We start from the raw sequence: 15,727 nt of genomic DNA, 5'->3' as shown, positions 1-15,727 counted from the left end.
TCTTCTTTTGGTGTAGATTGGATGTGTTTCTGTATTTGACATTGATTATTTATCCTGTGATATTTGATAGTTCACAGTTGAAAAACTGTATAATTGCAGGTGGTTGGTATTTTGCCTCTCTTGCATAGTTGAATAGTCACACCTCACACAAACAACAGCTGCATTGCTTAACTTGATTACCCTTAATTGAGGATAATCATGCCTTGAGGCTTGTTGATGTCACTAAAACACAATAATTGCTTATGGGCCTTCTTCCCCTAACAGAGGAAGAACGTTTATTTTTAATTGTAATGTTCTGGAAAACAAAGTCGTTTTGACTCCTGAGATTAAGTACTAATTTCCTCCTCCAAGCAAGTTGATGAGGAACTTATCTAAACATGATATTCTTTGGAATGAGAGTGTAGGATATTTTAGCAGGTTACACTTTACATTGAAACCATTAACAATATTTTAATCACAAATAACGATGATTAAAGACAGGCTAATGCCAAGTTAAAAAATACAGCTAAATCGTCGGCACAGCCTTGGTAGCAAGAGATGCCACTGCTCTCTCTGGCTACGCCAAAACCACCCTCGCGTTGATTGACAAACTTTACGCTTTTTAAAATACCCCCATTCAGCAGTTGAACACAGTACAGAAACTAGGCCTTTCGATAAATGTGCCACCCCAAAATTAACTAAGCTACTGGACCCATCTGATGGCCTCATGAAGTTCCGACTGCGGCACGGCTGCACAGAGCACCAGTTCTGTCTTAGCGTCTGCAGAAGCAAGTCAGTTTTTTCACTCCGTACAGAAAGATGTAGGGGATGATGCTGGTGTAGGAGGCTGCAATATAGCTGGCGATCTCCATTACCAGACTGGAGCTGTTGACGCTGCTGGTGATGCGTAGTATGAGATGAGTTAGCCAGCACACCAGGAACACCGTGACCACGGCCACCACGCTCTTGGCTGCCCTCACCTGAGAGCTGGAGCCCGGGTTACGTTCCGCTACGTGCGTCCGGACAAGGTCACTGACTGGACCCTCCTGGTTTTTAGAAGTACCGCTGCTTCTCTGATCATTGTTTGTGCTTCTTGTTGTCTCTTTGTTGGGTGGAGCGTTACCTGTGTTGTTGTGGGATTCGGCGGACAGGCCCTGGACACGAGTCCTGTGCTGGAGAAGAGTGACAACTATCTGGAGGCTCGCGAACACTGTACCAGCTATGGGGACTGCGTTAGCCAATGTTAAGTACAGTGTCTCGTAAGTCACCATGGCTGTTTCTGAGGGGTAGTACTCTACACACTCTTGGCTCGCGTTGTCCCCCTCCAAATCCGCAAAAAAGAAATGTGGGACACTGAAGGCAACAGAAACTATCCAGCTTCCGGCCAACAGAGAGGTCACCAACCGCAGGTTATCTAGACGCACGGGCGCCCCGCCGCGTTTTAGAGACCCCACCAGCTTCTGGTTCCAGAACACACTGATGAACAAGGTGGAGAATATGCTACTGGTCTCAGACAAGTCGGCAAAGAAGAGGAAGATGGAGCAGTAAGCTTTGCCCATGAACCATTCACCTGCGAAGTCTGACATGGTGTCAGGGAGGTCCACCAGGCAGTTGGTCAAGAGGTTGGAGGCGGCCAGGTTTAAAAAGAGGAGCTCGTTGGTGCGCAGGGGGTTTTGGGGCCCGGGCAGAGAACGAAAACCCAGCCAGCAGTTTCCTATGATACCGAAAAGGCACATGAAAACTCGAACGAAAGCTTCAATCCACTCTTCCGATTCCATCGTAAGCTAGCGTTCAGTTTTTGCTTCTTCACTGTCGCAAAACCCCGACTTGACCTGCTTGAACTGTGGTGAAGGCCCGGCAGTAATCATAAGGTTGCCAGTTCGATTCCCGGCTGTGCCAACGTTGTGTCCTTGGGCAAGGCACTTCACCCTACTTGCCTCGGGGGAATGTCCCTGTACTTAAGTCGCTCTGGATAAGAGCGTCTGCTAAATGACTAAATGTAAATATTTCATTACTGTAAATAGGATTAGATTAGGCTAGATTTTTCTGGTATGAGCACCTAGGCTAAGCTACTGTAACTGTACTTCACTGTTTATTTTTTGGACAACTTTTTACTTTAACGCCTTAATTTTTTTTTACACAAATATCTGTACTTTCCAGGCCTACTTCTTTCATTTTGAAGCCAGGATCTTTAGATCCTTAACACTTTAGTTTTAACCTGTTGGATATTTGGTGGCCTGATCAATGTTATTTCTTGTCATTGCGCGCCTTTTTCCATTTCCTGGCTATCACGCACAACAAACGCTAGTCTACGAAGCTACCGTGGAGCAAGGCAGAAGACAAAAAAAAAAAAAGACAAAAAGTTTTGTAAGTTTGAAAAAATATGACAGAATATTTTGTTTTCAAAAGGTTGAAACTTTTCTTACAACAAAAAAGTTTCAACAAAAAGTTTGCATCATTGATAAGTAGGTTACTTGATGAGGACTGACATAGGCTACTCTATTAGGCTATATTCTGCTCTTTTCTTCTTTACTCAGTTTTACATTTACATTACAGTTATTCATTTAGCAGACGCTTTTATCCAAAGCGACTTCCAAGAGAGTTTTACCAAAGTGCATAGGTCACTGATCATAACAACGAGATAGCCCCAAACATTGCAGGTAGCCAAACATGAAGCATACATTGTGAAAACCAAATAAGTCCCAAAGGGAAGAACAATAAGAGCATGTAGTTAAACAAGTTACAATTAAACAGCAAGAACCTCAAAAGTGCAAGAGTGTACCTGTGGAAAAAGCAAGCAACAATAATATATTTCACAGCGAGTACAATACTTTTTAAGACAGTTACAACAAACCAACAAGAGCAACAAGTCTCTCAACTAGAGAGGGTACAATTTCTGGGGAAATTGTAGGGTGTGCTTGCTTGCGTCGGTTGTACAAGGATTTTAATGCCATTTTTACAACTGATATTCCTGTATATTTTATATAAAAATGCATAGGGCCTACTTATTATGTATAAATATTACATATATTTAAAAGCATCTTTTTTTTTGCTGCTCATTTACAACTCAAAATAGGAGTGAAGTGTAGAATGAAATAGATGTCTTCTCATTTCCCCTGCAAGAGGCAGCCTCATCGTTGAATCAAAACGAATACATTTGGCAGACCGGTGTAAAAATTGACCTAATCTCTATGACTTAAACGTCATTTTAAGTTTTTCCCTTCTCATGATATTTTCAGGCATTTAGCCTATACTCATTGCATTCATTCATTAATAAAGAACCCCCTTTGAAGATTATTCTACGACGTTACCCGGCAGTAGAAGATGGAATCGCGATTCAAACAGTACCATCTGCTAACTGAAAATATGCCCCCCAAAACGTAAATAAGCTTGACATTTATTTAGTGGAAAATCGCTCATTCATAAAAAGCTCACTGGCAGCGATCATTGTCAGTAACAACGCAAAATGCGATATAGCCCTGTGTGGATAAGCTGCCCCGGTAAATTGTACTACTACGGTACAGTACTAGACCATTGCTGTGTTCGTCTTGGTAGCGATTGCGTTGGTTGAATTGGATTTAACGATCCGTTGTACGGTTTAAGCTGAAATTAATTATTTTCATGAACAGATTGACAACGTTTAGGCTGTGGCAATGAAGTTCAGGTTAGTAGTTAGACTTTTGATTTAAGTAAGGGGAGTGCCGAACATGTTCTGTCGCCGTTTGACTTCCTAAACAGCTGTGTAGTGTAGATGTTTTTGTCTCACCTAAGCTACAGCGTTGCAGTGAGCTACACTGGTTTGAAACCACAGGTAATGGTAATTTCACCAACAAATCGTTTACTAATGTCAGAATAAATCCTACAACGAAAATGTATATGTGAGGAATGTTTATTTTAACGATTGAAAACAGATAACGCTACATCATAGACCAACACAGGCTAATGTCATGATGCTAATACTTCAGTGAAATAGTAGACTACTGTTTCCGAAAGTAGATGTACTTCCTTAATAATATCAGCTTATACTGTACATTACACATCACAATTGTGTGTCATATCACAAAGTAAAATGAGTAAATAGTTATCACCCTGGCCTCTGTGCTTGTGGCGTTTCTGCAGCTGCCTTGCAGTAAAGCTATAGTTAGCCTAGCTATCCCCCAAGTTAACAGATGCGAAACGAATGTTCTGCCAAAGGTAGTCACGCGTGTTTTCGTGACGTTAGTGACGTAGTGACGTTAGTAACGTCAGTGACTGTGGCTAGCAAATTAGCCACCGTTAGCTTCACTTTTCGCCACAAAAACTTAACTTGAGCCTAAACCATGCAACGGAACGTAAATTCCAATAGAAGCAACTCAATCGCTACCAAGACGAAACTTTTGACACCTACGTTGTCTATGTAGGCCAAATATTGACTGAGTTTTAGGGGGGCAAAAAAATAAAATAAATAATAATAATAATATATATGTGAGAGAACAAAGGTTGTGCTCTCGCGAAGGCTTGTGCACACCCAATAATATATTTCACAGCGAGTACAATACTTTTTAAGACAGTTACAACAAACCAACAAGAGCAACAAGTCTCTCAATAAGAGTCATTGTGATCCTGAGGGAAACTATCATCAGGTCCAGCCAATCATTCCTAAGTGCCGTTGTACTCCTGGTTTTAGGCTTCTCTGTTCTCCTCTCCTTTTACTGTGTGTGAAAAGAAAATTTCAAAAGGTAGATTTTGTTTTTAAGTTTAGAAAGGTAGATTTTGTTTTTGGGGGGAAAAAAGTTACAAAAAACTAGAAACCTTTTTGTGACGTGTTCTGTGTGGGGAAAAAGTTTAGAAAGGTAGAAAAAATATTTTAGAAAAAAAAGTTAGGCCTACGTTATGAGACAGAGGGAGTTATGTCGACATGACTAAGAATAGAGACATTCCTGATCACCCATGTCCATATATGAGGGAGATGTTCGAAAAATCACTCTACCTTTGTAACGTTCGGGGTAGCCTAGCTGTCGGATTTGTAGTTAGGCCATTTTGTGCCTTAATGACCAAAAGCTTGACAGACTTTCATCAAGTAGTGACCGGTTGCTAAGTTAGGATTGGTCAAGGCCATTTGGGGGTGGGGTTTCGCGAAAGGTCAATTGAGGATAATCATGCCTCGAGGCTTGTAAAACAAAACAATAATTGCTTATGTGGCTGTCTTCCCCCAATTAGTTTGACACTCAGGTAGGAAATATTTTTAATTGGAATGTTCTAGGAAACAAAGACAGTTTGACTCTTGAGATTGAGTACTAATTTCCAAAGCACATTTATGAGGAACCTGTTTAAACATTACATTATTTGGAATAAGAGTGTATTTTGTTAGCCTACACTTTACATTGACAATATTTTAATCACAAATAACACTGACTAAAGACAGACAAGATAAATCGTCGGCACAGTGTTGGCATAGCAAGAGGGGGCAACTGCCACTGTGCTTCCTGTGCCACAGGGCTTGTGGCTATGCCAAAACCAGCCTCACGTTGACTGACAAACATTATGCTTTTTAAAATAGGCTACCTCCATTTAACCCTCGTGCTGCCTTCGGGTCACATGACCCAAAGGTTCATAACGAACCATCGTTGTGTTTACCCAATTTTACCCAATACAAAAACAAATTAAAATAATTTTCTTTTAACCTTTGCAATGTGGGGGGTCTGAGACAGCCCAACGGTTAAAAGAAAATGCTTCACTTTGTTTTTGTATGCGGTAAATCTGTCGCAATACGACGGTGGGTCACAATGACTGATGGGTCAGAATGACCCGAAGATAACACAGGGTTAACAGATGTACACACTGTAAATAGTAGGCCTTTTGATAAACGTTGCCAACCCAAAATAACTACTGGATGCATCTGATTACCTCATGAAGTTCAGGCAACACCACGGCAGTGCACCAGAAGCCTAACTGTCTTAATTAGCTTCTGCAGGAGTTGTTTCGGAGAAGTCAGTTTTTTTGCTCCGTACAGAAAGATGTAGGGGATGATGCTGGGGTAGGAGGCTGCAGTATAGCTGGCAATATCCGAAATCAGAGTGGAGTTATGGATGCTGCTGGTGATGCGGACTAGGAGATGAGTTAGCCAGCACACCAGGAACACCGTGACCACGGCCAACACGCTCTTGGCTGCCCTCACCTGAGAGCTGGAGCCCGGGTTACGTTCCGCTATGTGCGTCCGGACAAGGTCACTGACTGGACCCTCCTGGTTTTTAGAAGTACCGCTGCTTCTCTGATCATTGTTTGTGCTTCTTGTTGTCTCTTCGTTGGGTGGAGCGTTACCTGTGTTGTTGTGGGATTCGGCGGACAGGCCCTGGACACGAGTCCTGTGCTGGAGAAGAGTGACAACTATCTGGAGGCTCGCGAACACTGTACCAGCTATGGGGACTGCGTTAACCAGCGCCACGAACACAGAGTCGTACATCAGCACGGCTGTCTTTGAGTGGTAGTACTCTACACACTTGCGGCTCGTGTTCTCCCCCTCCAACCTCGAAAAAAACCAACGTGGGACACTGAAGGCAACAGAAACTATCCAGCTTCCGGCCAACAGAACGGTCACCAACCGCAGGTTATCTAGACGCACGGGCGCCCCACCGCGTTTTAGAGACCCCACCAGCTTCTGGTTCCAGAACACACTGATGAACAAGGTGGAGAATATGCTACTGGTCTCGGACAAGTCGGCAAAGAAGAGGAAGATGGAGCAGTAAGCTTTGCCCATAAACCAATCACCTGCAAAGTCTGACATGGTGTCAGGGAGGTCCACCAGGCAGTTGTTCAGGAGGTTGCAGGCGGCCAGGTTTAAAAAGAGGAGCTCGTTGGTGCGCAGGGGGGTTTGGGGCCCGGGCAGGGAACACAACCACAGACAGCTGTTCCCAACGGTTCCGAAAAAGAACATGAGAAGTCGAATGAAAGCTTCAATCCAGCCGAGAGTTCCCATCACAAGAATATCTTACAGTATCTCTACGTGTGTAGCATTCAGTCTTTGTTTCTTCACCAAACACAAAACCCCACCTCGACTTGCTTCAACTGACCTGTAGCTAACTATAGTCTGCCTACCTGGTGAGCCTGATGGACGAACTTTTATAGAGTAGTCTAACCACAAAGTCCAGCCCTCTAATGTGTGTGTGACCAGTGGAGAGCTACCCACTTATGAGGGAGTGCATCATAGGGTTAATGTTGTACGTAGCTATTAGGGGTGGGGGAAAAATCGATTCACATTTAAATCGAGATTCAGTCTTCTAGAGATTCACATCGATTCACAAATGTTTGTTTTTTTTAATGTCATTTTATTATTATTTTTTTTTTTATACAAACATTTTGGGGGGATTAAAAATCGCAAAAAATCATGAATCGATTATAAATCTATTCGTGACCCCAAGAATCAAACCAAAAGATTCCCACCAGCTATAGACAAAAGCTAAGGCTAGATGCCTTAAATAGCCTAAAGCTTTATAATAAAAACATTTATATTATTATAGAAACAAAATATATATTGTTATAGAAAAAAATGTATTTACCACGATCATCATTACCATGCTTAATATCAAGATCAGCGGCATTTGAAGCGTAACCTACTTCACGTCATTTGTCCCGTGGACTGAAGCCCCACCTTATAGGCTCAATCAAAGCCGTGATCGGAGCGCCTCGACAACTGATGGTCGGGTCGGATCGCGTGGGATACAGAACACACTGCGGGAACAGTTAAGGCTGCTCGACTTTTTGTGATGCCTTCGTTTGCATTTGATTTCTGGGCAATGGAGGGGAGCCGGAACACACACAGCGGAGCATTTATGATCGGATCTCTGGTATCGTTTTCGTTGGAATAATTTTCAGATGAATGTGGACATAACATAATGCCCACCAGCGGCGGTCACAGATTTAAACCGAGCGCATTTATTCCGGTGTCCACCGCTGCCTGTCTCCTTGTCGGCTCCACCTGTCTATTCTTCGTTTTTACGTAAGTTTACCAACACGTCTCACGGTAATAACGATTAAACTTTATCCGCACTGTATCCTGTAGTCTATCCTAAAATAAATTTCCGAAGTTCATGCGAGCAACGGCAGAAAACGAAGACTTATTGCAATCATTAACAGACAGTAGGCTACTGAAAGCGTACTGAGCGTCCATACTGTCGAGAATATTCTGTAAAAGTATTATAAATACGGTATGGCCTGGTCTGGAGGCATGTTATCTCTGTGTCAGAAGAGTCTGTGCACCAGAACACGTTGAACATTACACGGATCCAGAAATACGTAGGCTATTTCATTATTACGTTGTATTCATTTTTGTAAAAAACTATTTAGACTATGTTTGATTTGTTTGACATCAGTCATCAACAGTCTCTGAAACCGGAACTAAAATAGTCCGACATCAAGACATAAATGTGCAGGAGCCCAGTGGATATTACCTGGCCGTGACCTAGTTCCTAATGAAGAGAGCTATTGACCCCAAACATCTTCCCATCTGTATCTTTCACAGAGCTTATAATGTCCCAATTTATTTCTAAATCCTTTCTCACAGGGTGATGGCAATGATGCTTGGAGCTTATTTAAGCCTAAAGCCAGAGTTAGATTTTGAAAATACGGTCACTTGCATTTTCTAATCATTCAGTTTCAAATCTGTCCCGAGAGAAACTATCATAACTTAACCACTAACCATCATATCAACTTAACTATCAAACCAACCCTTATCTTAGAATGTGAATCACGGTTTGCTAAAGAAGCTTCTCATCCTAAAATCAAGTCTTTGCGTGAGTTGAGTTTCCAGGAGGGTTGCGCTACGCTTTCCAACCTCAGAACTCTGCAGCCTGTATCTTCAACCGTTTGAACAGTTCAACAGTTTCCCCTCAAAACACACACTTTCATCCAAAGCAACGTACAGGGGGGATTTGAACATGCAACAGTCAAATTCTCTGCCACTGAGCTACACCCAGTGATCTTACATTTACATTGCATTTAGTCATTTAACAGACGCTTTTATCCAGAGCGACTTACAGTAAGTACAGGGACATTCCCCCCGAGGCAAGTAGGGGGAAGTGCCTTGCCCAAGGACACAACGTCATTTTGCACGGCCGGGAATCGAACTGGCAACCTTCCGATTACTAGCCCGATTCCCTAACCGCTCAGCCACCTGACTCCCATAGTCCATCTTTAGTATGTAGAATGATAAAAATGCATTTAATGTAAATTGTCTGTTTTCTCTCCCCCCGCATACAACCTGTTAACATCTTAACAATATCCATCAGTACTATCCACAAGGCCTCATCATAGATGGTGAATATTTCCAGAATGATCTGAAAGCATTCATCTGATATGGGAATTGAAAAGTGGGTCATTATACCCTGAGCCCTGCCGGCTACAGTAAACTGTGGATTTATTCCGAAGGCTCACACTTCTTACTGACATGGATTAACCGTTATGCGTGTCAGAAAGCCTGGAGAGAGAAGAGTTTCACACCCTTCCGTCCCTGTTGTTGTGATATGATATGGTATTCAAAGACAAGAAGGGATTTAGACGTCCGTTTTACGGAAGGAATTGTCCACGGGTAGAATGAACCAGTGGGCAAGGCACTTTCTCCTTCTGGTTCCGGAGCGTTATGTGTCAAATATGAATTCTCGTTTCAACTCTTCGTTCATGTGCGAGTGATGATGATTAGAAAGACTATGTGTGTTCTCTCTCAATTCACAAAGCTTCAAATGTTAAGCCATGCTTTACTAGGAAGCAGAAAGGCATGTTTTCCATGTGTCTGTTTTGGTTAAGACAGCTATTCGAAGATGATAGTAAGATTATTGTCTTTCTATTATCCTCTCTTGGCAGCATTTGTGTCTACTGCAAGTCTAACAGCTGTAAGCGTATCGTTTCACTGCTAATTTCATCCGATCCAAAAGATAATCCCAGAGTATCTTGGCGTATTGGTATAGGGTGCCGTTCTCGATGCTAATCTGGCATTAGCTTCTCCTGTGCTTGGCTGATCCAGCGGCTGCGTTTTAGTAGTGAATACAGTCATGCGTAGTGAGCAACCCTGCCAGGATTGATGAGGCTGAACGAGACAACTTCTAGAAGTGCCGACATCCACCTAAACTCCCGTTCTTCAATTCGGATGTGAATATATTTAACTAACTGCCGAAAAAAGCGATCGATTCGACAATCTGAACTTCCCTGACCCAGATGAGGTCAAGCTTGGGTAAGCGCAGAAGAAGATTCAGCTTCCTGTTTGATGACCATCTCTCACAGGAAGTGTGGGGGCTGACGGGCCTGCTCATTTATTAAGCAGGAAGCTGAATTCCATTAACTGGAGAGTAATTACGGCCTTGAGCTCGCTGCCCTTTCCTAATGACGTGATGCTTCCTCGGTGGGGGGGACCCAGACTGGTCTGATGTATCTGCATCTAACTGCCGCATCAGCACATCCAGTGACTCTCCCTGTGGTAAAAGCTGTGATGGACAAGTGCCAGGTGCTGTCCGTTTGGCTGCAGTGTCTCACGGCGCCAATGGGGCAGAAGGGATGCATGAGGATAAGGGACGGATGAGGACAAGGGATGGATGAGGGAAAGGGAGGAGTGGAGAGAAGGGATGGATGAGGGAAAGGGATGGATGAGGGAAAGGGATGGATGAATAGAAGGGATGGATGAGGAAAGGGATGGATGAATAGAAGGGATGGATGAAGAGAAGGGATGAGTGAAGAAAAGGGATGGATGAGTACAAGGGATAAGTGGAGGTTGGTCCCCCCCCTCAACCAGCCTGCGGGAGATGTTCATCTGGCCAGATCACCAGTGTGGTATGCTGTAACGCTCCACTGTAGCCCTGTGACGCTGCCAGCTTGGTTGCTTAAAGCTCAGGGCTCCAGCCGGCACAGTCACATGCCGTCTGTAAGACAAAAAATATTCAGAGCTTCAGAGAGAGTTGCTGCAGAGGGAGGACCAGACAGGCTCTCTGAGAACCTGCTCTGACTGAGAGCTCTTATACAGTCGGCACACCTGCCAACAAGCCCAAAGCATAGCCCCCCCCACAGCCGACCCCGTGGTACACTAACCTGACTAGAACACCCCTGGAATACTGACAGAGTTTGTGTGTGTGTGTGTGGTTATTTGTGTGTGTGTGTGTGTGTTTTTGTTCATCCTCGCATGTTCATGCTGCAATCTGTGGTCAAGCTGGCGAAGGGCCAAACTTCAGACAAACAAGTCTAATTTCTGACTCTGTGCAGGAGCTTCCTGCCTTTGTTTTCACAGTCACAACCCTCTCTTTTGCTATTTTCTCCCACAGTGTTATTTCAGCTCACTGTTAACCAAGACCAGACATAGGACTTCTCCATAGATGTGAGTTCTTAAAACCAATTATGTTATGTTACTGTAATTACGTCTTTAAGTGACGTTATTGAAAAACATGCCGCAAGAACAGGAAGAAACTATTAATACCTAGGAAACCTCTCTCACTGACCAAGGAAAACTGCAATTCTTCCTTGTCAAAGTATTTCTCGTTTGAGAAACAGTTACTGTGACTGAGGCCCGGTTGACCTAAAACAGGTTTCCTGACTGGATATCCAGAGACTGACTGATACAGTTCAGTCTAACCAGCTTCACTCTCAGTGCATCAAGCGCAGTATTTATAGACTTCTTTTCCCCACCCGCATCAACAGTTCTTTTATAATAGAGAGTCAGATGGCTGAGCGGTTAGGGAGTCGGGCTAGTAATCTGAAGATTGCCAGTTCGATTCCCCGGCCGTGCAAAATGACGTTGTGTCCTTGGGCAAGGCACTTCACCCTACTTGCTTCGGGGGGAATGTCCCTGTACTTACTGTAAGTCGCTCTGGATAAGAGCGTCTGCTAAATGACTGAATGTTATAATAACACCCAGATAAACCACATCATATCCTCCCATATTCCTCTGTCTTTGCCGCATGCGATGGCTGACCTCGGCCGTGTCCATTCTCCAAGTTAATCTTTAATCTCCTGCCTCAAAAAGTTCCCTCCTGCCCCGAGAGACAATCGAGATTTATTGGATGAAATGACGCTGACAGTCAAGATTACAATCGCCCTCCATTCAACATGTCCGCCCTGTGCCGTACCTCTCTCCTCCCCCCTCTGGGCGAGCCAGTCAGCCAGCAGACGACCTCAGAGCTGCCAGGGCCCCGAGTCCGGACCGGGAGAAGAGAGCGGAGCTCAGGGCGCCGTGCAGATTGGAGAGCGGCTTACCGTCGCAGGGTGATTTAAGACCGAGCTAGCGCTCTGCAGTTTCATTAGCCGTAGTCAGGGGGCTTGTCTGGCCACACTGCAGCATAATGAACTCTCCCTCTCTCTCCACGCTCCAGATGGTGTCGAACGGCCCAGCCACCGTACAGCCCCTGCTAGGCCAGCCCCAATAATCCCTCTGATAGGAAATCAGACATGGGCATGGGGGCTGTTTGTATCCGGTCTATAGCATTGCCCGCTCAACGGTTCAGTTTGATTGGGCGGGGGGAGTGGAAGGGGGGGGGGGGGGGACAACGACTATACGCCTATGTAGGACGCAATTTTATAATCCTTGCCATATTGTGTTCATTTGCTTCGCCTGTGTGTGTGTGTGAGAGAGAGTATGTGTATGTGTGTGTGTGTGAGAGAATGTGTGTGTGTGCTTGTGTGTGTGTGTGTGTGTGTGTGCATGAGTTTCCCATGTGACCCACTCTCATCACTTCCTGGGATGAGATGAAGCTTATGAGATCTGAACCACAGACCTCCATGGCTGGATAGGCAGCAGGATGGTCCATATCCAGTATAAGGTTTGACCTGGGTAAGGTACAGCTTAGTGGTTAGAGCCCGTGACTGGAGATCAAGAGATTGCATGTCCATATCCCATTCTGTACATGTTAATGTTTGCAAAACATCTAAGGTCGTTCAGAATTATTGTATTTCTTTGAATTCTGTTTCTGTAGAGGATTGTTTTTCTTTCACTGTTATGTTATATGTATTTAGTTAGCAGACATGCAATGGGGGATTAAAACCGGCAACCTCTTGATCTGCAATCAAATGCTCTAACCACAGCTACACCCATACCCCATTTTCAATACTATCAAGTATGTCGTCACACTGTTCATAGAGGCCTGGACCAGCGATACCTGTGTCCCACTGTGCTGAGGAAACCTAGCTCTGTCTTGACAGGAAAAGCACACTTCAAACACAGCCCCGGTCAAATCAAATCAACACTTTATTTGTAAAGACCTTTTTACAGCCAATGTTTCAGCATCCGTGAGTATGCACGGCTCAACACCTGTGGCCGAGCTTAAGCCTGGAGCCACAGTGAGCGGACCCACGCCTCAGTCAGGACCGCAGATGAATCCCCTGCTCTAGTCTGTACTGGGCGACACAGCAGGCTTCCCTTCATCTGTATAATACATTTACATTTAGTAGACGCTCTTATCCAGAGCGACTTACAGTAAGTACAGGGACATTCTCCCCCGAGGCAAGTAGGGTGAAGTGCCTTGCCCAAGGACACAACGTCATTTTGCGCGGCCGGGAATCGAACTGGTAACCTTCAGATTACTAGCCCGCTTCCCTAACCACTCAGCCATCTGACTCCCGAATACGAGAATCACAGCGGCTTTTAGGTGACCGTCCAACACAGTAATAAGATTACTTTGAATTAATTTACATCCACACGGCGGAGACTATTTTCAGACGTCTTCAGACACGGTCACCAAGTGAGGAATTCTTCCATCTGTGGAAGGGGTCAGTGTGTGTGTACCGTGTGTGAGGACCTGCTGATGTCAGTGTGTGTGTGGACCTGCTGATGTCAGTGTGTGTGTGTGCCGTGTGTGAGGACCTGCTGGCTTCAGGGTTTGTGTGGTCGTTGTCTGATGCAAGGATTCCACAACAACTGCCGGGCGGAGTGGTCTGTAATCCAGATTCTATAATCTGAGGATTATTGGGATTGCAGCTGGCATGGTTTTTACTAGGCATTCCTCTGGGAAGGGAGCCCTCCCCCACCCTTCCCCCTCTCTTCCCTACTGTGGGCTCTCCTGGGGGTTTGGGGGGGGGGGCTAGGATCAGGGGATGCTTATGGATCTAAAATTGGTCACGGTTCTCTTAGTCACGGTTGGCAACACATTCCTCTGGAGGGTCTCTCACTCCCTCTCTCTTTCTCTCTCTCTCTCTCTCTCTCTCTCTCTCTCTCTCTCTCTCTCTCTCTGTCTCTCTCTCTCTCTCTCTCTCTCTCTCTCTCTCTCAACTGCCCCTCCAGACAGCTGCTGAGGAGAGAGAGATGAAGAGGCAGAGAAAGAGCGGAGAGGAAGGTTGAGAGAGAGATGGGCAGGGGGAGATGGAGAAGACAGACAGAGAGAAAAAGAGAGAGAGACAGAAAGAGAGAGAGAGAGAGACAGACAGACAGAGAGAAAGAGAGAGAGAGACAGAAAGAGAGAGAGAGACAGACAGAGAGAAAGAGAGAGAGACAAAGAGACAGAGAGAGACAGACAGACAGAGAGAGAGAGACAGAAAGAGAGAGAGAGACAGACAGACAGAGAGAGTGAAACAGGGAGACAAATAAGAGCCAGGCCAGAACCGTGTGTGTGTGTCCACAGTAACATTTTCTATATCATACCCTACCTAGTGTGACATTCAATCACATACTGGACTGGATAATCCAGTCACCGTCTAACCTCTATAAACCAGATTATTACACATAATCACAGACTATTCAGACATACAATTATGTTCTATCAGAATCTACCGAGCCACACACCTACTGTAATTACTGTAATAAAGGAACAGTGGCATTTAATGGCCCTTTTAAAGCCAGACTAAACACCAGGCCACATCTGACAATCTACAGAGGACTAGGATGTCAAAGGTACGCTTGTGTTGTGTCAATGTCTTCCACTGTAAACTGGAAGGATGGCATGTCCTGGTGTGTCAGTGTGTGTGAGACTGAGTGTGCTGGTGTGTCAGTGTGTGTGAGACTGAGTGTGCTGGTGTGTCAGTGTGTGTGAGACTGAGTGTGCTGGTGTGTCAGTGTGTGTGAGACTGAGTGTGCTGGTGTGTCAGTGTGTGTGAGACTGAGTGTGCTGGTGTGTCAGTGTGTGTGAGACTGAGTGTGCTGGTGTGTCAGTGTGTGTGAGACTGAGTGTGCTGGTGTGTTTCTCCGCTCCTCTCCCAGGTGCCCGTGGCTGGCTGCCACCCTCTCCCCGTCCGTGCCACCATGCTGTGCCACCCTCTTCCTCTTCGTCCTGGCCAACTTCACCATGGCAACCTTCCTGGACGCCGGGGTTCTCCCAATGGGTTGGTGAAACATCCATTGTTTGTTAAACCTGGGATGATTTTTTGGGTGTGTTTCGCCGATGGTGGTGAACCAGCTGGTGAGCGGTGGTTGACTGTCAGGGGGGGGGGGGGGGGGCCTCTGCGTTACAGCTAACGAGGACGAGGACAAGGACGAGGACTTCCGCGCGCCGCTCTACAAGAACGTGGAGGTGAGGGGGGCGCAGGTGCGCATGAAGTGGTGCTCTTCCTGCCACTTCTACCGCCCCCCGCGGTGCTCCCACTGCAGCGTGTGCGACCACTGTGTGGAGGTGAGGGGGGGGTGTGACCACTGTGTGGAGGTGAGGGGGGGGTGTGACCACTGTGTGGAGGTGAGGGGGGGTGTGACCACTGTGTGGAGGTGAGGGGGGGTGTGACCACTGTGTGGAGGTGAGGGGGGGGGGGTGTGACCACTGTGTGGAGGTGAGGGGGGGGGGGTGTGACCACTGTGTGGAGGTGAGGGGGGGGGGTG

The 15,727-nt window shown here is 45.6% G+C and overlaps 3 protein-coding genes across 3 annotated transcripts in view; 1 reads left to right on the top strand and 2 right to left on the bottom strand.

Annotated features, from left to right (window-relative positions):
* Positions 1-430: 430 nt before the first annotated feature.
* On the bottom strand, positions 431-1,757 carry LOC134033786 (alpha-2C adrenergic receptor-like). Its single transcript, XM_062478066.1, has one exon. The coding sequence runs from the start codon at positions 1,755-1,757 to the stop codon at positions 753-755; it is 1,005 nt and encodes a 334-aa protein (XP_062334050.1). The 3' UTR covers positions 431-752.
* Positions 1,758-5,875: 4,118 nt separating this feature from the next.
* LOC134033945 (5-hydroxytryptamine receptor 1B-like) lies at positions 5,876-6,934 on the bottom strand. The gene has a single exon (XM_062478233.1). The coding sequence runs from the start codon at positions 6,932-6,934 to the stop codon at positions 5,876-5,878; it is 1,059 nt and encodes a 352-aa protein (XP_062334217.1).
* A 704-nt stretch (positions 6,935-7,638) lies between these two features.
* Positions 7,639-15,727, top strand: part of zdhhc8a (zinc finger DHHC-type palmitoyltransferase 8a) — a 14,883-nt gene continuing 6,794 nt past the window's right edge. Inside the window, exons 1-3 of the mRNA XM_062478648.1 lie at positions 7,639-7,954; positions 15,119-15,240; positions 15,370-15,527. Of these exons, the coding sequence (XP_062334632.1) occupies positions 7,851-7,954; positions 15,119-15,240; positions 15,370-15,527 (384 nt within the window). The 5' untranslated portion in view covers positions 7,639-7,850. The remainder of the gene's footprint in view (positions 7,955-15,118; positions 15,241-15,369; positions 15,528-15,727) is intronic.

The sequence above is a fragment of the Osmerus eperlanus genome, chromosome 14, assembly GCF_963692335.1.
Source record: "Osmerus eperlanus chromosome 14, fOsmEpe2.1, whole genome shotgun sequence".
Classification (NCBI taxonomy): Eukaryota; Metazoa; Chordata; class Actinopteri; order Osmeriformes; family Osmeridae; genus Osmerus; species Osmerus eperlanus.
Note: the sequence above shows the minus strand (reverse complement) of the source record. Positions and strands in the feature narration are given on the sequence as shown.

Excerpts from the sequence above, each read along its gene's own strand:
- LOC134033786 (XM_062478066.1), bottom strand. The coding sequence starts at position 1,757 with ATGGAATCGGAAGAGTGGATTGAAGCTTTCGTTCGAGTTTTCATGTGC.
- LOC134033945 (XM_062478233.1), bottom strand. The coding sequence starts at position 6,934 with ATGGGAACTCTCGGCTGGATTGAAGCTTTCATTCGACTTCTCATGTTC.